This window comes from Caloenas nicobarica, chromosome 2 (genome assembly GCF_036013445.1).
Source record: "Caloenas nicobarica isolate bCalNic1 chromosome 2, bCalNic1.hap1, whole genome shotgun sequence".
Taxonomy (NCBI): domain Eukaryota; kingdom Metazoa; phylum Chordata; class Aves; order Columbiformes; family Columbidae; genus Caloenas; species Caloenas nicobarica.
Window position 1 is genome coordinate 58,891,644 of NC_088246.1, and position 27,796 is coordinate 58,919,439.

At 40.6% G+C, this 27,796-nt stretch overlaps 1 protein-coding gene across 7 annotated transcripts in view; it reads left to right on the top strand.

Moving 5' to 3' along the window:
- The window catches only part of HECW1 (HECT, C2 and WW domain containing E3 ubiquitin protein ligase 1), a 266,955-nt gene extending 244,569 nt beyond the window's left edge, over positions 1-22,386 (top strand). For 5 of the 7 annotated variants that reach the window (XM_065627747.1, XM_065627745.1, XM_065627746.1 and 2 more), the window contains 7 exons: positions 1,790-1,888; positions 3,292-3,421; positions 7,207-7,311; positions 8,703-8,849; positions 10,218-10,332; positions 11,582-11,780; positions 19,774-22,386. In XM_065627747.1, coding sequence (XP_065483819.1) covers positions 1,790-1,888; positions 3,292-3,421; positions 7,207-7,311; positions 8,703-8,849; positions 10,218-10,332; positions 11,582-11,780; positions 19,774-19,885 — 907 coding nt within the window. In that variant the 3' untranslated portion in view covers positions 19,886-22,386. The remainder of the gene's footprint in view (positions 1-1,789; positions 1,889-3,291; positions 3,422-7,206; positions 7,312-8,702; positions 8,850-10,217; positions 10,333-11,581; positions 11,781-19,773) is intronic. The other 2 variants (XM_065627748.1, XM_065627750.1) reach the window with 1 other exon arrangement.
- The last annotated feature ends 5,410 nt before the right edge of the window (positions 22,387-27,796 follow it).

Consider the following 27,796-nt stretch of genomic DNA (forward strand, 5'->3'; position numbering starts at 1 on the left):
ATTCAAGCAATTTCTTAGCAGAAACAGCATTCCCAAATGCCTGACACTTTTCTCGGCAATTCACTTCCAGTTTTACTTTATTCCAAATGGCTCCTGCCTACCCAGCCTGCACAGTCAAGTAGCCATGGGATGAGCGTTGTGTTGCGGAACACCCAGTGCTTATATTAATAGTATTTTCATTCAGCATTTGCTTTCAAAATGTACAGGGATGGATGAAGGGGGGATGGTGAAGAACAAAACCAAAAAAGCCGACATGCGTTATTTAGCACAAATGGACTTGATTATAGATCCTGAAGGTGCTATAAAACTGATGGATTACAGGCTCAGCATTTCTGGGATTTGAGCTGTCTGGCTTCCACTGTACTTTCATTGTGTCAGTTCCCCCTCTTTTCATTACTTTTTGCTGGAAACATTGCACCACAGCACAAATGAAGTGAAGCAGGTCCTAACTAGGCCCAACAGCTGCCTTTTGTTGCTGCTGTGGAAACAGCTGTAAGGGGGTTATATAATCACTCTTCTGTTAGCAGTCAGCTGCATATCATAAGCACCTTTCTTGGATGCAAGGGACCCAGGGGCAGGTCCCGTGGTGATGTAAATGCTAATTGGGCCCACAGCATGCTATTCTGTGTCCCATTTGACAGACTAAGCACTTGTTGTTCTGTCCCATGAGCATAAAGTTGACTGAACGGGTATTTGGCGCCACTTTTATTACAATGAGACTCATGTTTCATTCATATGAGGGAGGGATCTTCGCACTGGTTCCTGTAGTGGAAGGGATGGTTTCTTGGCCTTTTGATCTGTTTCCCATCTTTTGTGCAATAAGACCTTGATGTCAGTCAGCTCAGGCTTGGAGAGCTTACATTTGGGATGTTGGATTTTTTTCATTTCCTATTTTACAAATAAGAAAGTTTTGAATGGATGATGAGGTTTGTTTTTACAAAAAACAAACTCACCTGGTCTCACACTAGTTCTGTATTTTTCTGTCCGAGATTACTGATTTTAAACCAGATTTGATGGAAGAATATCTAATGAGTCAGAGAACAAATCACAGAAAGGAAAATTTAATGGCTTATCATCACAGGTCATAGATTGCAATGGGCAGGGCACTATTTGAGTGTACTTGGAGCAGGACTAGGGATTGTTGTTCTTAGAAAACAGAAACAAACACAAGAGCATGAAAATACTGAAGACAGCTGAGCATCATCATTAAGCAAGTGGTCTGGGAACACCTTGCCTGAGCTTTAGATACTGATTTGAATATGTGTCCTTGGTCACAACAGTTAATTATATTTGCACTTTAGTTCCCCCCATGAAGTCAACTCTCTACCCTTTTAAATACTTCAAAGGCCCACCTTGGAAAGGGTTGTAACCACTCAGAAACTGCATATACTGACTCACCAAATGTCCTTTGCAGCTTTTTTGATAGTATGTTTTTTGCTGAGATGGAGTATTACAGTATTTCACTGGCTAAATATTGTGTTTGATGGAGACAGTCTCTATCAGAACATTCAACTAAAGATCACAGAAGGTGAATCTTCAGAGTGTTTATTGGTTTGCCACAGGAGAGCATATAACGTGCCAGCAGCAGGTGTGGGTAGTGTAGGAGATGGATCAAGAAGAGATCCATTACTGATCAGAGGGGCAAGGGATGGTCTTAGGTATCTGCTCAGGAAAAAATGGATAAATATAAGGAACCAAATCAGAAACAAAGAACAGTTGCTACCTGTGTAAGTTTCTATGCTGAATGTCTTGAGTTATACTTCATTTACTCTGCCTTTTTCTATCCCAGGTTCAGGTTCAGCGGTCGTATTCTGGGCCTTGCTCTCATTCATCAGTACCTTCTTGATGCTTTCTTCACAAGGCCGTTCTACAAAGCACTACTAAGGCTGTAAGTAAAAGCATTCAGCCTCGCAGAAACCGTGCAGAAACTGTGATCCTGCAGTGAGTCCTACAGAGACACAGACCTTCCTGGAGTTGTTTTGAGCACTCTGACCTTCAAGTCCTTTCTGCTATTAGTTCATTGGTCTGTGATAGAAAACAAACGTTTTAAATTTTCTTTACTTTCTCTAAGAACATAAATACTGACTGTGTTGAAAAAAATGCATAATAAGCATGACATTTAGGAACACACCTTTGAAAGTACTGACCCATAATTCCAGAGTTTACTAAGGATGAAAAGTTATCAAAGCAATTAAAATGATACATGGAAGACTGCAAAGCATCTTTGATGGAACAAAACAAAGCAACAACAAGAAAAAGACGGGGGTCATATTAAGAAAAAAACATAATTTCTCATGCCTCACTGATTGAACACGTTTTCATTCTAAACACAGCTCAGGTTAATTAGGGTTGCTAATGTAGATATAACCAGTGAATGTTTTGTGTTGGTCTTCTACTGTGTTTCACACTAGTAAGCAGAAGCTACCACTAATATATTACTTTCAACGTCAAGTTTATAAGGTTAACTTTAATTGACAGTCTGTCCCTCTTCAACTAATAGACTGCAATAAGACAAGATACATAAAATTTGTAGCAATAAGAAAAACCATAAGTAGTAAGTCAGGACTGCAATTAAAGGATGAAGAGTAGAATAAAGCTTAGCTAAAATAGTTTATCATTTAAGCTGATTCCAAATCAGCAAAGATATTTGTCTTAACAGTCCTTTTAGTTCTTTAACTGTATTTCATTTTATTTTTTTAACAATGAATGCTGCTCGGGTCCCAACACTCATATCTATATCGTATCTGACCTAATCTGGAAATAGCCTGAAAACTACATCCTTATTGCCCCCTTAGGGGATTTGAAACCAGGCTGCTCGCAACATCCACCTGCCCTTTCAGCAAACCAGGCCAAGTCCTTATTAGCAGAAATTTAGGCTGCCTGGTCTGCCTTATGTCAGTCTTGTGCGCTCACCTCGAGGATGACAGAGACATGGAAGCAGCCCGGCACAACATGGCAGGGCCCATCCGGACTGAAGGTAAGCAATTGCTCTGAAGTGCTGGGCATCCTGAAGAGTCACATAAAATCAAGCCCCAGGGATGCTTTCTGACAGCAAATAGTGCAGGCAGCCAACAGATTTGGCCTTGAGCCCAGCCACACAAAGCAGACAGTTGCAGAACTGCTTTAAGAGGATCTGTGTAACAGGCTTTGATGTTAACAAAACCAAACAAACACCAGCTTCATGTTGGATCTTCAGTGTAAATTTGTTCGCATTCTTAGAAGTAAGTCAGCTTGCCAGTAATTGTGGAGTCATATATTCAGCTACATCTTTTTTTCTTGCCTCGCAATCAGGCCATGTGATTTAAGCGACTTAGAGTACCTGGATGAAGAGTTCCATCAGAGCTTGCAGTGGATGAAGGATAATAACATCACAGATATCCTGGATCTCACCTTCACAGTGAACGAGGAGGTGTTTGGACAGGTGAGCACAGCTATGCAAAACATCTGAAAAGCAAATTTGAAGCTGACAGAATTGAGCATGATGAACATCTTTCTGTCAGAACAGATCCTTTAGCCTTTCAATATAATTTTCTTCTCCTACCTTCTGTTTCTTTCAAGCCACCTGTTTCAATGCAGATGTTTATTCTTAGGGTATATAATATAAAATACCAGCCCCCCTACAGGCCTATTGAGCCACACACTGATGAACATGAGGAATTCTCTCACATGTAGTGCAGCTCTTCTCTCCAGGGTGTAGTTCACACAGATGTGGCATTCAGTGAATGCAAGCAATGTAACATAAAGCTGATGTGACTGAAAGGATGGGGGAGTCAGGAGGGAAGAAAAATATTTGGCAGGTGGTATAAGACCTGAGAACTCTCACAATTATTTTGTCTGATATCTCCCTGTTAGATTCTGTGTTTCTAACTTACCTCATACCTACTTAACAACTTGGTGTGTGCATCCATTTATTATGCTTTCTACCACTCAACTCTACCATAGTCAGACAATTCTCTTTAATCTAGCTGATCTAGATAACTATAGCCTTAAATAGGGTGCAACTCTGGCTTAAGCAGAGTCTGGCAACCAGAACAAGTGTCTCCTGTGGGATTCTTTAGCTTGCACTGAAGCCTTGGTGCTTTCTGGTGTTGTAACCTGTGCTATATTATAACTGTCTCCAGAAAGCCTTGAAGGAACCCAAAGCAATATTCAAACCAAGACTAAGGACCTCCTTAGGTACTGAAAACTAGAAAGACTAAAGAACTAAGCTCACCGAGTATTGCAAAAGCTCAGGGGATGTGTCAAAGGGAGCAGAGAGATGAGGTGGAATATACAGAGAGTGACTCTTAGTCCTTGAAAATAAAGTTGACAAGAAGAGTTTTCACAGAGCTAGGGTAGATCTGTGAGCTAGGGGAGACTAGTTTCTGAGGGGAGGAATTCTGGCCCTGAGGGAAAAGGGCTGCTCCACTATAAGCTTAAAAGTAACAGAAAGCAAGTAAGACTTCAGGGGATATTTTCAAAACTCAATTTAGTCTGCTTGTGTTATCATAGAATCATAGAATCATTTCAGTTGGAAGAGACCCTCAGGACCATCGAGTCCAACCATAACCTAACTCTAGCACTAAACCATGTCCCTAAGAACCTCGTCTAAACACCTTTTAAATACCTCCAGGGATGGTGACTCCACCACTTCCCTGGGCAGACTGTTCCAATGCATGACAACCCTTTCCATGAAGAATTTTTTCCTAATATCCAATCTAAACCTCCCCTGATGCAACTCGAGGCCATTTCCTCTTGTCCTGTCACTTGCTACTTGGGAGAAGAGACCAACACCCTCCATGCTACAACCTCCTTTCAGGTAGTTGCAGACAGCGATAAGGTCTCCCCTCAGCCTCCTTTTCTCCAGGCTAAACAGCCCCAGTTCCCTCAGCTGCTCCTCATCAGACTTGTGCTCCAGGCCCCTCACCAGCTTCATCGCCCTCCTCTGCACTCTCTCTAGTACCTCAATGTCTTTCCTGCAGTGAGGAGCCCAAAACTGAACACAATATTCAAGGTGGGGCCTCGCCAGTGCCGAGTACAGGGCAATGATCACCCCTCTAGTCCTGCTGGCCACACTATTCCTGATACAAGCCAGGATGCTGTTGGCCTTTTTGGCCACCTGGGCACACTGCTGGCTCATATGCAGCCAGCTGTCAATCAATACCCTCAGATCCCTCTCTGCCAGGCAGCTTTCCAGTCACTCTTCCCCAAGCCTGCAGCGCTGCCTGGGGTTGTTGTGACCCAAGTGCAGGACTTGGCACTTGGCCTTGTTAAACCTCATACAACTGGCCTCAGCCCAATGATTCAGCCAGTCCAGATCCCTCTGTATGGCCTTCGAACCCTCCAGCACATCAACACTCCCACCCAATTTGGTGTCATCTGCAAACTTACTAAGGGTAAACTCAATCCCCTCATCCAGATCATTGATAAAGATATTAAACAGAACTGGCCCCAATATTGAGCCCTGGGGAACACCACTCGTGACTGTCCGCCAACTGGATTTGGCTCCATTCACTACAGCTCTTTGGGCCTGGCCCTCCAGCCAGTTCTTTACCCAGAGAAGAGTACACCCATCCAGGCCATGAGCTGCCATCTTCTCCAGGAGAATGCTGTGGGATACAGTGTCAAAAGCTTTACTGAAGTCTAAGTACACAACATCCACAGCCTTTCCCTCATCTACTAAGTGGGTCACCTTGTCATAGAAGGAGATCAGGTTGGTCAAACATTTTTTATAGTACAAGGTTATGAAGGATGAGCAGAGTCAAGGGTGGATGAAATGAAAAGGATGGGACAGAAAAACTGAAGTAAGAAGCCTCTGTAGAAGAGGTAGCACTGTTTTTTCACAGACTTAAATGCAGAGGGTTTTCAAAGGCTTTGAGCTGAGAGCTTGCATGACATTCAATTGACAGTGGTTTCCCTGGAAGGTATGGCTATATAAGACTAATACACAAAGACAGACAGAAGCATACAGACATATTCACAAAGACAGATGAGACGAGTTTGTCTTTACATTGAGAAACTACAAAGATGAATAAGAATGTCAGCCTGAATTGCCCTAATGCACCTGAAGGTAACATTTCACGTACTCATTACTTGTTATTCTCTCCCCAAAGAAAAGAGCTAGACAATTACATAGGAGGAGTCTGTTGTGGAAGATAAGAAATGGCTCCAAAGAGAACAGAAAAAAATCACAATCTGTTGTAGATGCTTTGGTATGAAAGCAAAAGAACACTAAAAGCCAGATTTTTTTGCCAGCTCACATGTTTTCTAGTACTTTTATTTCATATGTACTAACCTTGCTAGATCTATTAATAATGACGGGAGGAAAAAGGTTCTTGCTGTGAATTACGACTGTCAGAATCCAAGAGTCCTAAGTGAAAGTGAGATTTTCCCCCTTCTGAAATTTGCTAAGTGGTGACAGCAAAATAACGAAGAAATCACGATCACATTTCATGCTCACAGGTGGATCCCAGCTGGAAATTCTTGCATGCCAAGAGTATCTGACCACTTACATGCCATCTGAACATTGCTTTGCTGGATACATGTGCAAGTGTAGATCACAGTGGGAGCTCTGCTAATGTTTGGGAACCTGGATTTCAAGGGTTGGGGAAGGGAAACAAGAAATAGTGGCTCCTTGAGAAGCTGTGTGGTAGATGAGTTGCAGCTCTTTTGTCCTGCTTCCACAATGACTTTATTGTGGACCAGTCACTACAATTTTAATTTTTTTTCTCTCTTGTCTCATCTCTGATATGCATGTATAGCTTTTAATCCTTTCAGGCCAAATCCTCTTTCTTGGTGCCTGTTTTATTAGAATGTGCTACTGAGGAGCTCTAGCCTTCTTGCGTACTGGTGCCCAGATCACTACTCTAATAGCAAAGATACAATGTCAGACCAAGTGTCAGACATTTTTACTGGTTGGAACTGAATGCCAATTTGAGAATTTCACTTGTAAGACTGAGAGAGGTGTCAGTTGCTTGTGACCCCAAGTAGTTTCTCATGCTTTTCACTAGTAGAAAGTATTCTCCCAGGACTCTCTCCAAGCTGTATGTCTCCGAGGCCCGGCAATTGCTCCAGTCAGGTAAAAGGAATGGGCTAGACTGGTTGAAGTGTCTCCTTCCTGCTCTGAAACCTGATTCTGAATTGTAGCTCGCAGCTGTGATTAATTTCTCTATGAACAAGAAAGAAAAAATTGGGACACTGTTATTGATTGTCGGCTTCCAATTCTAGATAACTACTTGGAACTATATGGATGATGACAAGTTGAAGAAATCACCAGCATGTCCGGGTGTTTGTGGGAAATCTTGCAGGAGATTTAGAACATCTGGACTTACGGTTGTGCTTAAATCTAGACAACGTTTAGTCGTTGGTTTTAACAGATGTATCTGCATGCCACACAGTCTTGAAGAACACAGCATGGCAGCTGGGCCAGAGTCTTATCCTCTGGACACTGCAGCGTTGCTTGTATAATGGTGATGCTGTGATTTACATTTGGGAGTTTAACCTGAACCAGCTAAGAATTCCTAACTCATTACATCCAACCTTACTTGTTCTTGCTGTTTCTCAACAAAGCTACAGATTAGATGACTCATTGAGTGTTTCCATAATTCATAATGTTACAACAGGTCCCTCAAGCAAAGTGACCTACATACTACATATGCTGTGTGCTGTCTGTTGGGCTAATAAATAGATAATAAGATAAATAATATGTAAATAATACAAATAACAAGTATGTATTCATGCAGCTCATTTACTATCTGTGCTAGACATCATTGTTATAGCAGCAGAAAACTGAAGAGGCGGCAAAACTTTCCTGATTTTAAATCCACTAGGTTAAATGTGAAAATAATTGCAAGATAAATATTATTTTCTGTCACATATGAGAAGGCGTATGTGCTTGCTGGCTAGAATCTAGATTGATTCCTTAGATCTCTTCTCAATCTTAAGGCTTAGTAACCAAAGCCAACTAAATTAACCGTTAAAATGCAATGAAATGCTATGGCTCTTGGTTTAAACAAAAAAAAAAAATATTTACAGTACAAACACTTCTCAGATTTGTATGGCTGATACAAAACTCTGGATCCCACAGTGACGATATTTTTTTGTCTGTGCAGGGTGCTGTACAGGTCTTGTTTAGGTAGTGTGTTGGGGGTATTAATTTTGTGATAACTTCTTTGGATGTTGGTATTTCTGAGTAAACACTTCTGTTAGCACTTGGGGAAGGGTAACACTTGTTGCTTAAGAGATGAGTAGATATCCCTTCCAGCTGGCAAAACAGTCTGCCTATTCCAATACTGTGATTGCCTCTCCATCATGTTGTTTCCCATACTGGTGCTTGGATAACTACAGCAAGTAGCAAACTGGTATGGTTGTCACCTGCTCTGCAGCTTCTAGGGGGGAAAGGAGAGGAGAAGGATGACAAGACAGGCCGAAGTGGCACATTGTAGATGGCTGATGGATGATGCTCTCCAAATCAGTCTTTGCTTTGGAGTTTGGAGTAATGTAAAGGGCAGTGGAGCTTCAGCTGGGGATAAGGCTAGGGCTGGGGCTGAGGGGGTGTCCCTCATTATCCTTTTTGTTTCTATTGCAAATGGACAGGAGGCCAGAAGACCAGAACTAGAAATATGGTTGTTGTATTTTTCACTAACATTTTCGAAATATAACTTAAATTGAGACGCAATGTGATCCATACATTGCTACTACTACTATTCGTCTTTGTTCTGTAGGTGACAGAAAGAGAGTTGAAATCTGGAGGGGCAAATACAGCGGTGACAGAAAAGAACAAAAAAGAGTACATCGAGAGAATGGTTAAGTGGCGAGTGGAACGAGGAGTGGTTCAGCAAACAGAGGCCCTGGTCCGTGGCTTCTACGAAGTAAGTAACAAAGCGATGCTCCCACAGTCTTCCATTCCTCATTTGAAAGAGAAGACCCCATGGTTAAACTGTGCTTTATCGGTACCCTAGGAAATAGCTAAACAGACAGAGATGGCAAGGAACTGTTGTGCGTGGACCTGTAGAGACAGAGACCTTGGGTATGGCATGTTTAGCATGAACAGAGAAAGGAAAGAAATGCCTGTTCTGAATATGATAAAGCTAAGAAAGATACTGCTTTGCATTCACATAGTAAGAGAAGTAGGCGTTTGCAAATTTTGGTTTACCCTGCTGTGGTACAAAAGAAGACTATGAAGAATCATACACTTCACTGAGGAGCTGGTGTGACATACTGTATCTTCAGGCACTCATTGCAGTAAAGTTGGTCCTAGGATGCAGTCAGCTGTTATCTTGCTGGTATTCCTGGATGCTGCTCCATTGCTGTCCCTGGATTTTGCTAATTTATCTTTGCTGAAGACCTGGATCTGAGAACATCTTTCTGGCAGAGCTGCTACAAGGGCTGCCAAAGACTGGATGAAAACCTGTGGCTTCGCTGACCAACCCGTGTAATCACCTATTCTTGCACCACTTACTTATCATATTCAAACATGTATCTTGCCCTGGCAGCTGCATAATAGAAGTTGAGGGCTGTCTTGCAGAGTGAAATAAACTGAAAGAGTGGTAACCCTGGAAAATGGAACAGCAGATAATGGACAGGTAGAATAGTACTGGTAACTGATGGCTCCAAGCAGTCATGCACTGGCATTTACTGGAGGTGAAGCCAGCAAGCGTGGCTTTGTACCTGAAGAGACTTGGTCAGCCCCTTCCTGTGGAAAAGGGTTGGCTAAGTGACTCCATACAGTTTACTGAAGTGTGCATGTGGTTCACCAGCTTTTGCTCCCTGTGAATACTGCACGCCATTAAAGCTTTTGGTTTCATGTAATGAAGAAAGTGAACCTCAGCTGCATCTTCAGTGGATGAAGACCTGAGGTCATTCCTACACAGTTGTAATCAAATTCCAATGCAAAACAAATATGAAATAAATTGTCCTATTATAAATCCAGTCTTTATTTGACTATCAAAATCACCTGTCAGAAGGAATGTATCAATGAAGAATGTTCTGCACAGATTATGTCCTGTCACTTGTATTATTTCATTCAGGTCAAATCTCATATGTCATCATTGCTTGCAGCTCAAAATATCAGCAGGCTCCCTGAAGAAGAGCGTGGATTTGTCAGCAGAGGAGTAGAAGTTAGCTGTCAGCATGCAGACTTCATCAGAATAAAGCACTGGCCATAAAATTCATAGGTTTACAAGACATTGCATCTGCTTTATTTCCAGTCTGAAACTAATAAGTGGTTTTTGTTCCAGGTTGTAGACTCCAGGCTTGTCTCTGTTTTTGATGCCAGAGAACTGGAGCTGGTTATAGCTGGCACTGCAGAAATAGATCTCACTGACTGGCGTAACAACACAGAATATCGTGGAGGTAAACTGCCTGCTGATGCTTACTAATATCTTGACCATTTTCAGCCTAAAGTGTGAAAGAGTTGGTCCATCTTTTCCTTCTGTCTTTCCTGAGGGAAATGCCCTATTTTGATGAGGAAGTTTTTGTGAAGAATAACTCATGAAATAGAATAAGTAAGATCTTTGGTTTGGATCAAGAGATGTAATAATACTGAAATTGCTTCTGCTACTTCTATCCAGATTTTACACACTCAATTCCTGATGATTTAACAGGAGTTTTGACTATTAAGGACTGAATAGGATTTGTAATATTAGATCTAAAAGTTACTCAGATGACTGTGAATGAACTTCTGGCCTCACTGAAGGTGGTGTAACAAGTCCTGTTGGCTTCAGCAGGGAGCTGAATTCAAGAGCTGAATTTCACAATTCCCAACTACACTTCATCAAAATACAGATCTTGCTTAACCCCCTCAGCCTAGACTATGTCAAGTTGGATTTTTTCCCCTTCTCTAATACTTGCCTTGGTTTTGCTTTAAATGCTGAGCACAATTTATCCAGGCTGTCTTGGATGATGGATAAATGTAAAATCTACAAGTTCAGCACTACAAAAGGGAAGTCCCTGAAGCTCCCATATCCTCCCCTGAAATACAAGGTTTAAGTCTTTGCTGCTCACTACCCAGCCTTTGTGTTATTATACCTTGAAATATGCAGCTTACCACAAGCACAGTTTGTCCCCCAAGTTATTTTTGTCCTACTTTTTTCTGTTTAGCTCTTGAAACAGATTCTGCCTGGGTTTATGCTGGCTTTCACTAGCACAAACCAAGGCACAGAGCCTCTCAGGTGGGAATTTTGCCAGGGAAGGGCTTGCAAACTCCACTCCCTATGTTGGACACTATTGCAATCCAAAAAATAATTTATTTTGGAACTAGAAATTGTTAAGTCGTTAGGACTCTCACTGTGCGGCATATCACAATTGGTCTTTTATGTCTCACGCAGGTAGCCCCCGTTCTTGCCAAGGGATTTGTGAGAGGCCAATGTACCTCAAATATGTATTTGAGTTTATGGGTTTCAAATGAGTTAGTAATATTGTAGTATCCACAGCCAGGACAAGATGGGGGCTGGGACCTACTGCTCGTCGCAAGATACATTGTTAGGTCAGGATCTTTTCAGTCAGAGATCTACTGTCCTATGCCAGTGGGAACATATTTCAATGTTACACTTCCCACATAGAGGGGGTCATTTTAATTTCTCTCTCTTGCTTTTTGGTTTAGGTTACCATGATGGCCACATAGTAATACGGTGGTTCTGGGCAGCAGTGGAGAGATTTAACAATGAGCAGAGACTCCGGTTGTTGCAATTCGTCACTGGAACATCAAGTGTGCCATATGAGGGCTTTGCAGCTCTCCGAGGGAGCAATGGGCTACGGCGCTTCTGCATAGAGAAATGGGGGAAAATAACCTCGCTTCCAAGGTATGTCCCAACTAGGATACAAAACCAGAAGTGCTGTGACAGTGAAAGATAATGAATACAATAAAGACATCTTTAAACAAGAAGGAACAACTATCAATTTGTTCTGTAATTACATTCAGAGAAAAGTGTTTTCTTGTGCTGCCTTTTTGATTTGCAGGCTCAATTTAAACTACTTTGAATCCTAGGAAATGATTAAGATAAAGATTTCCATAGGTCCAAACCTTGTTCTCTTATTTTGATTCTGGAACAGATCCAGATCAGCAGGAGCCCGTCAGCTGATTCTGTTCCCTTTACTTCCAAAATACTAATGAAAATACTTGTGAGTTTACAGAGCCATGAAAGCCAGAACCTGTCTCTGAGTTTTGGCCAGAGACCTGAGTGTAATCCCTTCATTTGCTCTGATAGTTCCACTTTTTCATCACAAGGAAGCTTAGTGAAGGGACTTCAGCCCATATGGTGATAATACTCAATTTGTTACATCTAGTTCAGTCAGCCAAGTAGGAGCAAATGAGCCATAATGTCATACAGAGTCATACAGAGTCTGTATGTCATACAGAGTCAACAGACCTCACAGTGATTCTTGAAGGAGAGGACGTCTTTCTTTTCAGAACAAAGGGACTGGGGCACAGAGGGATGGTCTGACTTGCCTAAGGCCACCCAAGAGAACCATGGCACAGCCAGGGACCCATTCAGCTTTGAGTTCTGCTCCAGCACTTTATGTGTAACCAGGACTCATCCTTTTTCACATTTTCTTGAATGTCCCTAAAGTTGTTTGAGGCTCTGCTCCACTGAAATTACAAAGCATTTTTCATGGGGCCGCATCTCAGCACCTCTGAGATACTTTTGTTACGTGACCTGTATACATAATATTTGCCCTCCAAAGGATGCTTTCTTCCTCCTCTTATCATTTGCTTTCAGCTGCAGTCCAAAGGAGGCTACTTTCATGGCACAGAGCAAAAATCTCTTCTCACAAACCTTACAGATATATTCAGACAATCAATGAATTATGGGTCTGGTCTAGCTTTCTAGGTACCATCCACATTGTTTGCCCAGAAGCATACTATAAGACATGGACTTGAGCAGACCTCCAGAGTCCTCTGGAGAGAGAAAGGCTAAATATGGTCACGTTCTTAGTACAAGCCTGCTCAGGTTCCTGCTTATGCAGTGGGGAGAGACAGGAGCTGGACCAGGGTGCTATAGCAGCAGACAGTCTGAGCTGACATCTCGCGTGGAATCCCCCTAAAGTCAGAAAAAGGGAAATAAGTGGTTTTAAGTCACAGCTCATCTCAGCTGAACATAGACTTTTAAAATGGCTCAGCTGAAGCACACAGGGTATATTGTGATTTATGTCCATCAACTATAATGTCTCTACAGAGACAATATGGAGAACTAGAGCCTACATGAAAGCCAGATTTAGGCACCAAGATTTAAAAACTGATAAAAACATGTATGGTCAGTGAGATGACTCAGGCCCTCTGAGCTTCAGCCAGCAATGTGGAAAGCCTGAGAGCTACAGTTTGCTTTGCGTAGGCAAGGTCCTCCTTTTGCAGCATATATATAGTCTGTTTCTATGTTAGGGTTTCAGAGCTGACCAAGGGCATTCCTGGCCTGTGACAGGCAGCAACTGGAAGTCACAGACTTGTGCAGCATTTCTGCAGAGCATTCTGCGCTTCTTCCAGATGGGAAGGGGCCAGAGAGGAGGGCAGACCTTAGCACATGCACAAAAAATGCCCTGGGCTGACCCATCAAGTTCTGAAAAGGTAATTGGCCTCTTTCTGCTCTGCTTAACTTTCTTTGTGAACCTAGGCATTACTTATGACCTAGATTCAGTTAGCCCCAAGATATTCGCATTAACGACTTCATGTTTGTCTGCTGATCACCCTCCCTGAAGGAGGCCTCTTTTCCAGGTGAAAGTTGTTAGCACCTTTTAGAAGTCTTAGAGCTCTGCATTCATTTTAGCCGGGGGAAAGAGAAACAACACTTGCTCATGGGGAATAAACACTGCTTGATCACCTTGAATTATTACCTGCATTTTTATAAAATTATGGGGTGCTGCCAAGTATACACAGCATTAAGAAATATATAAAACACACAGGCTAAACCTGGAGGCTCCCTAAATCCTTAGTTAAGCCACTAAATAAATGTTATTTTAAACTTTTTTTTTAATTCCTGATTATGGCTTGCTTGTGTTTATTAGATTTACTTACATATTTACTTAGAGGCTAAAAAAAAGTCATATGTCATATCCTGTAGGCCTTTTGGCCCCTGTGATAGAATACGAGTGTAACAAACTTTAGCTGTTTAAAATAAACCACAACAAATTCCCTTCTCTAACAATTCCTATGGTTTCACAGTGAGAGTTACTCCTGCTCCACATTTTCAAAGTCCTAGGAAAAAAAACATATTTCTTGTCTCTTAGCAGTTTAGTAATTTATGTACTTACGTGTGGATTGCACGTCTTAATTACTGCCCTTAGTTCTTAACCTCTGACCCAATAAATGTGATGCTGTGAGAGGTGTTAGGGAACTTGCATAAAGCTGATGCATTGGGCTTTCCTGACATCCAGAGTGATGGTGTGTCACTGGGGATGGGTTAGTCTGGCCTTCGGGTTTTCAACTGCTGTACAAAGTATCAAGATAACGTTTGGCTCTGTCAGGAGAGTCCCGTACTCCTTCTGCATTCTCTCACTCCTGCTCCAGATGGCCGAAATAGTTAAGGTGACTCTCCCTTACATCTTGTCCTTACACTTTGGCCATGGAGCACGCAACTGCCGTTTGCTTATAGTGAGCAAATATGTGATTATACCTAAACCAGTCATGCTTTTGCACTTGGGACAGCGATGTGGCACTCCCAGAAAATAGGCATGGTGTAAATTTCTAAAATGCAACACTTTTCAAAGAATAACTGCTAATACGTAACACATAGAGTGCTTCTTGAAAGAACTGAGGATAAACAAGACTTTTTTAGGAAGGCTGATAATCCAGGAACTTCTTCCTAAATTGGTGCACTTGTTCATCAATACCAGTTTCCTTACATGAACAGGGTAATGATGGTGTAATATGTTCATGTAAGACAAATAAGAGTTAGATTACACCAGAGGTTTATTTCTGGAGTATGCATGTGTACCAGACACGTTATTCCTATCTATATTTACTTTGAGATCACACACGTTAGGAAGTCAAAGTACTAAATGGCACAGAGATTCTGCTCTAATCCCAGATCTCTAGACGATGACCCTAAAGCAGGTTCCAAAGAGACTGCCAGATTTACAGATCTGTCAGCGTAAATCTGCAGCATGGTTTCTTCCAAGCTGATGTAGCTTGTCAAATGGAATAACACTGAACAAGTAACAGGCTCAACCACTTGTTCATCAAGGTTGAGTTTTAGACTCCTTATCTAATATGCAAAACTTTCTCCCAAAATAAAGGAGTTACATATTTTACTTCTTGTAACTGGTTGCCTGAGTAAGAATGGATGGAGAATTCTTCCAGCTATAGCCTTTTCTGAAGCAGGAAACCTCTCTTCACCTTTCCTGGGTAAGGCAGATACTTAACACTGAACCAGTTTTAGCAGTAGTTTCACAAGAACTTATTATTTGTTCCCCACCAAACATAAATGAACGGGCAGTGGCTTTCTGGCTGGAATAACATATACCATAGCTTCATCTGATATTGTGGGAGCAGAACTCCTGGCCCAAAACAAACCTGTGCAAAGAACTAGCAGTGTTTTCTGCCATAGCTATAAGAGGCAACAGTTCCCTCTTCTTCAAACCTCAGCCTGCAAAAGTGTCCAGTGCCTACAAATGCCACTGCCTCATCTTCTGGTTGCGCTCCTCACCTGGCCAAAACTCCTGTCAGCTCCTAGGTTATTTCTGCTTGAGTATTAACTAAGTAGGGACCTCAGCATGTATCCCAGAGATTCAAATAATCACATTTGACGCAATGAGGTAATTTACCCAATCTGTGCTGAGCTGCAACGACCCTTTCATCAAAAGAGATTTTCATTCAGCAGAGTATATTAGTGATGACCACCATACTGTCTGTGGTTTATGTATGATAAATATTACCAGTGCTAGTAAATATCTGATCTTTTGTAAGAGAATTCTGTCCCTCTCTATTAGATGATAAAGTGTTTAATCACCCCAGAATCCCATATAGCAATTAAAAAATAATTATGCGTGACTGCAAAGAACTTTGTTCTCATCATTTCCTTCTTTCCCAGTGGACTTTGTGTGTTTCACTGTATTTTATCATTCCTTATCTCCTGTCCTTCTTCTCTTTCCTCTTTTCCTACATACAACAGAAATACCATCTACAAATCTACACTCATCTATTAAGCAGTGGTTCCCAGACAGTGTATAAGCGTTCCTTCTCACAGACAAAAGGAACAAAAGTTGATACCGGTGGATCCTGAGATTGATCAAAGAGTGGTTTGTGGGTTCATCTAAAGAAAGCAAGATGAAAAGGAGAAATGCCTGGTTTCTGCCTGACAGGCATGGTTATGTTAGAATGCAAGGCTTATTTTAGTTGATAGGTTAAAGTTATAAATAAGATAGGAGGGGGTTCTGTGCACACTTACTGCCTTTGTACTCTCGTCATTATGGGGATTAAAGGAAATGATGAAGAAAAGAAGAATGCAAAAATCTTAAAAGCTTATACTCATAATTTTTAGAGAGAATTCTTAAAAGAAAAGAAATAGCACGGCACTGTGAACAGTGAGCAAGATTAAAGGTTCAGACCCACCAAATCTACTTTGAGCAATAAAGACAGACTGCCAGGAAGAATGAAATTTTAAGTAGTGCATTTACTGCTTTACTTACTGGAGGATGAGGGCACATGAGGGTCAGAGTTAGTTTACATGACTTTATCTTGCATTTTCTTCTATAGAAGCCAGAATCCGTTCCATAAAAGTTCTTACCAATCTAATTCTTATACCAGACCTCTCACTCCCTGAACACCCTCTCAAATGTCAGCAGGCTTATGTGGTAGGAGACTTAATCAAGGGAAGAAAGACTTTTCTCTTTGCTATGACTGTTCTTTGCACTGCACCCCGATATGTGCAGCAAGTGTCCCCTGGATTATGCTTGCTGTAGTGAATCTCACTGGGATCAGTAGCAGGAGATCAACATCATTCAGGAGGAACTTACCCCTGTGGAGGACAAGGCACAGAGTTAGGCAACAGTGAATGTTATGGAAAATATCCTTCCCTCTTAATTGCCCTGTGTACTGCTGTATCACACAGCATATGATATAACAGGCTGGCGACGGAGCAATTCGTCTTTAGTCTGGTTTGGAAAATAAAGGTTTCAGCTTTCAGTTGCAAGAGGCAAAGGTGCTATGCACAGCAGTACTGAGGAGAGAGGGAACACTGAATGAGGAGTCCAAACCAACCCTCTCTTGTATTTCAGATGAGACAGAATATGTTGTTCAGTTACACAAGCAGACATCATGTCTGATCTTTGCAGAAGAGAACCAATTAGCCCCATTTCTGAATGTAAGCCAGACAATTTTGTATGAAATTATCTTGTTGTAAGACTGAGTGGGCTTCACTAGCATCATTGGAGTTGCAGTAGATCCACATTAGTTTCACAGACTAGAACTTGAACTCAGGTTTTGTCCTTAGCAATATATTGTGTTTTGCACCTTAAGTAGTAGAAGTGTAAGTCTAACCTGCATAGTACTCCTGAAAATTAGTTTTCATTTTTTGTTTGGTGACGTTATTTGGAGTGAAAGGATTTTTTTCTATAGTTTTTGAACTGGAGAACACAAGAATGTTGCTTGGCAAAATTCTTCAGTGTTTCTCAACATGTTAACTTGTTTTTCCTTTCTTTGTAATAGTTTCTCCTTACAATAAATTCCATGTGACCTTCTGTAGAAGAGCCCACTTCTGTAAACCTCATAATAGGAAAAGGAGTTGGTCTTTTTTCTCAGTTTGACTAAGTCAAGAATGACTAAAAGTCAACAGCATTGCAAGGTTGTTTCATAACCAGTGTGAATGAGATGGATAATCATCAGTCAAGATGAATGTCTGCAAGAAAGTAAACACCAGCGTCAGTGGCTGTGGATATGTCTGCATCACACAACAGGATGCATGACAGCAATGTGTGAGATGTTGTGGTCTCATACAGTTAAATATGCCAGGGTTAAGTACCATACAGAGATATTGCTTTGGGTTCAGCAAAGTCATATGAGCAGAATCCACAGCTGAGCCACCATGACTATGCTGCTTCCAGTTCTGGAGCAGGCAGCTGAGCTCCTCAAGACCGGCTGTCTCTGGATGGTGCTCTCTTGCCTATGATAAATACATTCTGAATGGACTAAAAGAATCCTTCAGTTACTAACTCCCAGTGGTTGATACATATTTGCAATAGACTGTAGAAACAACTCACGCTGCCAAAGATCGCTGAGATAAACAATAAATAGTGCAGGGCTTCTCATGGATAATACGTAGGAGCCGCCACGTGTAATTTCAAGAGATGTATTAAATAATGGCTTTATCAATGTTCCTTTTTCACTGACTCACGTGTTCCCAGCTCATTTCCACAAATTCTGTGGGTTTTGTACACTCTCTCTGAGAGTGACCAGCTAAAAATCTTCATTCAGAAGGGGAAAAAGAATGGTAAAACCTCTCCTAATTGAAGTTCTGGGATGCAGGGAAGATTACCTGCCTCTGGCTATTTCAGTTGCCTGATTGCTTTTAATTATTCACCATTGGTGCTTGATAAAACTCTGAATCCACAAGTCTCAGGCCAGCCCATATACCGGTATCATGTTTTTCTCACTTTCTGGGTGGTCTAAGAGTTGACTAGTGTGGTTTCAAATAGTTTCTCCAAGATGGTTCTTCTGCTTCAGTTTTGAAGAAGTAACATTGAATTAAAGTATGAGATAAAAAAGCTAAAAGTAGAACAACTTCATGGCTTCTAAAAATGCTAGGGGCCAGAAGCTTAGACATTGTTAGCCATTGAGGCTACGTTTCCTTCTGTAGGGTTTTTGTCAATTCCCATCTATCAAAGAGAGCAAGAGAAAACAAAAATATTTCTAGCACTGCGTAAACCTCCAAGCTGACTGAAAAAAAATGCAACAATTTTAATGAAAATGTGCTCCCCTGTTTGTTGAATGAGCTCTACATTTTTTCAGTCAGTTGAAATGGATGAACTGTTGGGGCAGGGAACTGTTTCTTTGCTTCACATCTGTATAGCACCTCACACAGTGAAGTGCAGTCTGCATCTGGGTCTAATTGCTGCTAACAGAAAAGCTGCAACAAGGTTAGAGGCATGCGCGGAACCCGCTCCACGGCTCCTTTTGAAGGTGCTGCCAACTGAGGGTAAATACAATAATAAAACTGGGAGAAGAGAGGGTCGTCAAGTTGGCAGCTTGCTCTGCACAAAATATTTTGCTTTTGCCTTGGCTACTACAAATAAATATCATTTGAAGGCCAGACTTGCAGCAGATGGCTGACAGCTGACTTACAGGCACATTTTCAGCAACCTTCCTTCTTCAGTTAGCAGATCCCTGAGTGGTCTCTCACCAGTCAGCCCTGCCTCACTATGAACACTTGCTGAGCCCATTCTGTCCATATGGTTCATCACATTATGCTTATCCACTGGTCCAAAACTTATACAGCTGAGTTGCAATTTTTTTGGAAAAGCCCAAAGCAACCAAAATTATAGGAGTGGAGTCTTCTCTCTGTCAGGGCCTAGACCCCAGCTCCTCAGTGACCTCCAGCATTCTCCATGAAGATTGCTTCCTGCAAGATCCCTGCAATGCCTGTTGATACTTAGCTGTGTCTTCTTTTTTAAATATTCGTGTGCATGTGCATATACATTTCGGTACCGCAGATTTTTGGTGGAATTTGAGAGTTTTACTTTAATAGTTAGAATTTCTTTTTATCTCTTTTGAGTGAATTTGAATGTCAGTAGGAACTTGTTTTCTCAATTTTTAATTTCTCAAGTTAATTAGATTAAACTTAACATGTAGCATGTTTTCCTTTGCAGGGCACACACATGTTTCAACCGTTTGGATCTTCCACCTTACCCCTCATACTCTATGCTGTATGAAAAGCTGCTGACAGCTGTTGAAGAAACTAGCACCTTTGGACTTGAATGAGGAGGTTCAGGCACTTCTGGTGTTTTTCTGGCTGATGATGTCACCTTTCCTGTCCACCATCATTTGGTTTCCCATGTTTTTATTTTTTAAAACAAAATGAACAAAAAAAAAATCAAGATTGACAAAAGCTGTGCATGAAGAACTGCCACCCTTTAAGATCTAACCTTCATGCTTTCATCCTCTATTTCCAATGGACTGCTAGTCTGTATGCAATAGAAAAACAACTGTCTCAAGGTTTCTGTATATCTCTACATACCTCCATTAATAACAATGAAAATACAAATGCAAGTTACACTACACTTGACCAAATGTTAATAAATGTTTACTTCCACCTACGTTGATTAAAAAATAAAAAAACCTCATCAAGCATTCCAAGCTTTTATATGCCCACATCTTCTAAATCAATTCACAGCCCATCTTACTTCTTAACTGTTGAACGCAGCACTAGGAGCTGGTCAAATATATCTTCATCCATCCTTGTTTTCCCTGTATGTATTGTCCATCTGAGAGACACCTATGAGCAAAACTGAAATTTTTATATACGAACTCATGATCCACATCAGTTGCATCAGCTGGAACGGGCCCAGATACATAGTGCAGATAAGACCTTCAAAAACTAAAAAAACCAACCTGTAATGCAATGCAAAGCATAACAGTGATTGTTATGATTGTTGCTTGCCAGTACTGGAGAGAACTTGCACTTCAGAGATATTGGAAGGGGCATCTCCGTTGTAATGTTTACCACACAAGAAGCACAAGGTTGTGCATGCTCAAGAAGGATGTCTTATGTAGCATAAAGGACGAGGCTCCCTTACCTTGGTATTGTATACAACAAGGAAAAGGGGAAATAAGAAGAATGTTCTACTCTTATGAATACCCTTGGGTTCTGTTTACCAGATCTTTGTTTTCTGATGTTTAAAATGCTCCTTTTCAAATGAGAAGTCTAGACAATCCCATCCCCTGTGTCAGAAGCCATTTATTTTCTATCAGGCTGGGCTAAACTATGGTTGTTGGGGGCAGTTTTTGCTTCTGTCATTTTTCTTTTCTTGTTCAGTGCCAATCTCCATAACCTCAAGACTGGTTGTAGGCAGAAGGTTTTAGTCTACAGTCTATGAAATGAGAAGCTGCAGTGAATGAGAGTGCTTGTCAGGGATGAAGGGGACTGTAACTCTCTTTGGGTCAAGAATTTGACGTACTTGCTATTGAAGCCCAAAGGCCCTCCAGTCATCTAAGGTACCACTAAACTAAAGATGTAGCTCTTCTTACTGCAGACATAACCCTGTTCAGTTTGGTGTCCTTGGCATTCCAACTCTGAAGCCAGGGAACAAAAAGAAAACAGCAGTAGGCTTGTGTTCGGATAGATTTTGCTGATGCTGTTACAGTCAACCTCACTGCTCTAATTGTGTTCTATTTATTAATCTTTGCTGCCCTTATTTTCCAAGACTAATCTCTGATTGAAAGTGTTTGTCTTAACTGGGAAAAGGAAATAAGTATCTTTGCTTCTGACACTAAATAAGTTAAAGGACGCATGAAATACGAAGTGAGAGACTTGTGAAGGCTGAGTGAAGGTAAGTAAGAAGGTAACATCATAGTGTCTAGCAGCTCACATGAAATACCACACCCCCTTAGGGGCTTGTTACTGGTAGTTTTGTGTTAGCTATGCTTCAGAAAACTGTAAAATCAGGAGATCAGTTCAATGTCTGACACATCTAATTCCTGTAAGTTTTCTCTCCAGAGAAAATAATTGGACCCTGTTTTCCCCCATATTTTTATGGTGGCTATAGAGAAACTCATCACACTTGAAAAACTGCATTCTGAGAGCTTTAGATCATGCTCCTGCTTTGATGCTTTGGTCAATAGCTATTTGAAAGGTGACATACCTAAAAACATGTTTCTAAGCAGAAATAGTAGCTTTTGTTAATGATATGTAAAACATTTGGGATATTTAAATTGCTCCATTTGTTCCATTTCTGTGACATTTCTGTTGCTTTTATAGTAATTTGCTGTATGGCTTTTACTGAGGATCTTTTTGTAATACGTTATTATCCATATTGAGTACTCATATTACAGTTGCGTACAGGGACCTTGGCTACAGGCCAGCTTTCATTCCACCAGACACCAAAAATTATGCTTATTATTTCCACAAATGAGCTCTTGGGCCCCTGTTCCATATGACCCTCCCCACTGCACAGTAGAGGTGGAAATCTTAACTTTTTTTCTGAGACCGTCTGTCACATACACAGCAATTACATCAGAGCGAGTCACACCAGGACAGACTGAACAACAAAAATCTTCCAATATACATAGTTTCTGTCTCTTCACCACTGCGCCCCAAAATCCAGAAATTCCTGTATGGTTCCTGTTTTATTCCTGGTGATGTTACAAAGTTACCTGCACTATGTCAAATGTTGGATGTCTTCTAACAACAGAAGACAAGAAAGAAAATTATCCAACCAGTTGGTGCAGGTTTGGCCAAGAAAAATAGTGCATCAAGAGCTGTCTCATTAACATAGTAAAAAAAAAAAAAAAAAATTGATCTTTACAATACTGTATAGTTAATTTTTTTAAAGTATTTAAAAACTATATTTTATTAAGAAAAAGTGAAACTATTTTTTGTAGCATAATAAAAGATGTTTGTATTCCAGAGACAGCATCAAACCCCACTGATTGAAACAAGGAAGGCTTTCTCCTGAAATTCTTCTTCACAACATGTTCTGGCACTCAACACACTCTAAGGTAGATTAGGTGTTCTGCATCTCTGTGTTTGGTAGATGCCATCTCGAGCACCTTGTGTGTTCCTGCTCTGGGAAACGTGCAGCATAGCCGGCTACTTCCCATCCAAATCCTTGGTCCAAGCTGTCTTTCAAGTGCACAGCCTAGTATTTTTTAAAGGTTGTTTTCTTAGGTGGCTGTGATGACATTGAAGTAACAAGGTCATGTGGATTTCCTTGCAAGTTATTTGGATCCAAAGCCAGGAATAGAGGAAGACAGTTGACTATTTTCATAAAACAAAGAGAAAGAAAATGCCATAATACGCTTTTCTTGCACTCTATTATTCCAGACCTATCCCTCTCTCTTCCCAGATGCCCTACCCCAATAGGTTTTCAAACACTGACATCATTTCTAGGGTATCCAGATCGACGCTTCACAGTGCATTTCTCCAGTCATTGCATCATGGCATGGGCTGAATCCAGTCCCAGTCTGGAGTGAAGGGCAAGCCATGCATCTAAGTGGCACTATAATGTTAGAGTGAGAGAGGCAGTGAATGCTGCTAACAGGAGACAGGGAGGAACCCATCGCCCTTGCCCTGTTATTTAACCTGCCCATTATGCAATTAATTGATGACGTTGTTGTTAGGCATATGCAAGGCATATACCCTTCCTTGTTCACCTTTCGATAGTTACTCTCTCATTTAATCATCTCTGCTCTCTCTAGGTCTGAATTTTCATGTGTTAAACACCAATTGTTAATTAGAGAATTTCTGGTGTCATTGTGTTCCCACAGGAGGGAATAGAAGATATTCCATAGGACAGATTTACAGTGAAATAATATGTTCAGCTTCTTCACCTCAGTTCCCTTTAAACATGGTGGTGGCTAAATTATGATATGACATCAATATCAACAGATTTTAAAATGCAATTGAAAAATGGAATAGGCAATCTGACAGCTTTTGAGAATTGCAGTTTTTGACAGAAGCAATGAATATTGGTAATTTGTACATTTCGTTTCAGAGGGCCCGTGTCTTTCTCAAAGTGACAGTTGTGATTACATTAATGGTAGAGGGAGGGAAAGTGATATTTCTGTTTATGAAATCCTGTTGTCATAGTAGCATTAAGCTGAAGATATGAGAATGAAAATAGGAATTTTAAATCACCAGTAGGTCTTCCACCTTGAAGCAGTCTCACTGACCGTTTGACTACATCAGCTATGCAGGATTTGATCCAATACAAACAAGCGTACCTTATTGTTAATTGTGTTGGGTATAAACCTTACAAATGCTGTCACTTCAGTCTGCAGTACATTACAGGAGTGTTCAGTTCAATCATGTGGCTGTGCATGTTCAGAACTTGACTTTTATGTTCTTGGAAGATTCGTGGCTATCACAGGGCCAGAAGTGAGTGGTCCAAACTACGGAGCATCTAATAGAGAAATCATGAGTTTTGTACAGGTCTGACAGAGAGGACTTTTTTCACCCAGTTTGCTCAAGTGCCCATGAACTTTTCAAAGAACTTGTAGCTAAGGTTTGAGTTTGTAGTCTAGTCTGTGAGAGTTATAGCCTGTGGGGAGAGGCAGTGTTTGTTCGGTTTGTGTTTTGTTGTTCTAGTTCACTGTAACGAATAGTTGACATACCTCTACTTGAAAACAGTAGGATACTGAATTTGGACATGAAAATCAAACGAGAAATAAGCTAAAATACACATGCAGAGGATGAGTTAAACTCATCCTTGGCTATTCGTCCTATGACAGTCTATGGAATTCCAGAAGGACAAATTTGACTGGAGATTTGTTTAATTTCTGTTGAAACAATAATTATTTGTCTTGTCTCCATAGCACTATTAATAGGGCTTCCCAGTCAAGATTAAACACTTTCAGTCAAATGCAGACCAACAGATCTTTCTACAACAAATGCGGTGCTTTTTTATTATTATTCTTGCTGTACCTCAGTGTTCATTATTAAAAAAAAAATTAAAATAAAATAAAAGACTGCAATATACTAAGTCTGGGATAAGTTTTCCAGTTATCGTAAGTTCCAAAAGATTGGATTGTTACTTTCTCTCTAGTGAGTCATGTAGTTCCTTTGTTCTAGTAGAAAAACAGATGCCTGTAGATAGTAGATACTAGGTATAGTAAATATTGTACCATTAGCCAAATTCCCTGCAGCTTCCAATTTATCTAACAGAAATGTCTGTTACGGTTTTTGTTAAAGACTACATAAAGTCAATGGCAGGAAAGGTCCTCATTATTGGACTGATTTTGCTTATATTGACAGAAAAATGTCACATGATACTCAGGCTGTGCTTTCTATTCAACCATAACACTATAGAGGAATGTCAATAAAATCACTTTGTTATGGCATTGTGTGGACTGTCTATTACAAATAACTTACTTCGTAGAGGACGTATTTTACTGCACTGAGTGGAAACTGGCACTAGTGAAAGTCCACTGATTTAAGGAATTGCTCTTCCAGTATCTTATCCTTTCTGATTACTGCAGTCATGTTCTTCCATTTCTTTTGTCCAGTCGTTCAGTGTGCATGTCTAAAACTTGAGGCTCTCCAAAGAGTGTGCATAACCAAATCCCCCATGCTCTCCTAGACTACCTGAAGACCAGCCCTGCCTTTGAAAGCATGTGAGCTTATTTCTCACTGTAGAAAATGTCCAGACAAACAGAGGTCCAAAAGAGATGTATATACTACTTACACATACCTCGCTTCTAGGTATAATTACTGCATTAGGCATGAAATGCAAGTGTGAAGATGATTTCTTAATAGCATGTACTGGGTCTGCATTAAGTGTTGACAGGAAATAAATAGCAAGATGCTCTGGCATTCTCAGTATGTCACACACATTTCTCTACTGCTCTTCACTCTAATATCTCAGGCGTGTTTCATTTGCGCATTCCAGGATAGATTAACACGCCTCAGATACACAGTCAGCAGACACCTTGCTGACCATACCTGTTTTCTTACATAGACGGCACCTCATGAGGGATTATGGTACAATATGAAGGATGGGAAAGCTGAAATATGAGGAGCAGGTTTTATAAGGAAAAATACAAACCCGTGCAAGAAACTTTAACAGAAATGGTAAGCCTATCTTGCACAAGACAAATCAGTAGCAAATCTGAAACCATGTGACTGTAACAACTCTTAAGAGACCTTCTGCAGTCAGCACAGCATTTCACCATGTGTGGAGGAGCACAGGTCCACAAGCCCCAGGCCAGCTCTGACTGTCCTGTGGCAGGGACAGTGGTGGTGGAAAGAGTAGCATCTACCCATGCACATGCCCAAGAAATCCGGGTCTCATAGTGCAGCCTTTATTCAAAACTTGTTTATGTGATTGTGCAAGTGTGTGAGGAGGAAGCGGAGGGAGAAGGTATTTGTGATACTAAGCTACATTTATCTGAATTTTTCACGTATAAAGGCAGGGAAAATCAATATTTACTAAAAATCTTTAGGGTATGTCAGTTTCTGCAGCAGTGATCCATTATGTGACTGGAACTATGTCTTTTACCAGAATCCATTCTATGACATATGTTACTGAATTTCTGTTAAAATATACTGAAGCCTCCATAGGTACATCAGATGTCTTTCCTGGCCTGCTAGCAAAATTCCATAATCTTACAGGATAATACAAATCAATAATAATCCCTTCCCACCCTGTAGTAGCAAAGCCATAGTTTTTCACTACAATGAACTATAAATCCACTTGTGGCCTGAAGTTTGTTTTTGTATAAGAGGCCTGACTGGACAATAAAGTGACAAAGGATCTATTGTGCCTCCTCTAATCATAAATCCTCCTTGAGCTACAAAGCCACACTCTTTTACTATTTTTTATTTTAATTCTGATAACTTTCAAAATCACTTTTGCCTGAAAATACCCGTCATGGATATATCAAAATGAAGAGAATGTGTCTTTGTTTGTTTAGTTCCTACCCTCTTGGAATTAAATTTTGAAGAAATAAAATTATACATGATTCTGTCTGAAACAAAGCCCCAATTCTTATTCAGATTAAGCTTTGGTGTAAAGCACATTTATATTGTTTTTACTCTAGTGTAAATGAAGCTCATCTCCACAGTGCTATGTTACAGCTCTTTGAGGCTGAAAAGAACAGAAGTCACTGGAGAACACAAAGATGATGGTTTTTTTCCTGACTTGCTAGCACTTAGGATTTCATATAATTAACTCCTATGATATGAGAAGATAGTGGAGCTGCAGGGGAAAGTTTTCTGTGTCAATAATAAACGATAGTAATACTAAGTTTACTTGCCCTTCCTTCTCTGAAGAGTAATACACTTTAGAGACATACCTTCACCTTTTACATTTTTCAGTATGAAAATAAAAGACTAGTTTGGGTTATTTTGTTTCCCAGTTCCAAAATGAATCCATTGTAAGAAAACAAATGCTGTGAATACTCTGCAGTGTGACACTGAAAATCTGTTCAGACAGTTTCAAAACGGACCACAGACATCAGTTAAAGAACTATTGTTGTGTGCGATTTCCTAATGCTGGTTTTCCAGAGTCAAAACAACATACAAAAATAAATTCCAGATGCTTCTACTTTTCTGTTTTCAGCACTTAATATGCTTCAGTCTGTAGACAAAGCAGTGTAGGTACCTAACCAGCATGCCACATGGAGTCATCGTATTTAGATAACAGCTTTTCAGGAATGCAGCTGGGGCAGCACTGGAATCTGCTCAGGAACATTGTTAGAAGCTGTGATTTGACTTCAGTACCTATTAGGTATGTCTTAGTATTAAGTACGATCAGTGACTTAAAAATGACTGAAATTAATAATACAAATTACCATATAAGATTATATTTACAATGTGTGAGGACATGTTTAATGACAGCTTTGGCATCTTTGGCAATCGAATATAAACTTCCCTGCTTTTGGCATGTAAGTTAACAGCTTTAGTGGTTCGTGCATTTATTCATATAACTGGGACCGTAGAGTTTAACCCCTACTACCATGGTATGTAAACCAGGGCTTTCTGAACATCATAATTGTTCATCGACTACATATTTCAGTCCTCCCAATGCACAAACCAAAATGCATTATCTCTATGTTCTGGACACAGACATAAAATAAGTAGGGATGCACCACAGATTTTGTAAAATATTGTCTACCTAGTTTGTGAACCATGAATCAGTCTTTGGGACTGCCTTGGCACTGCAGAGAAGCTGTGAA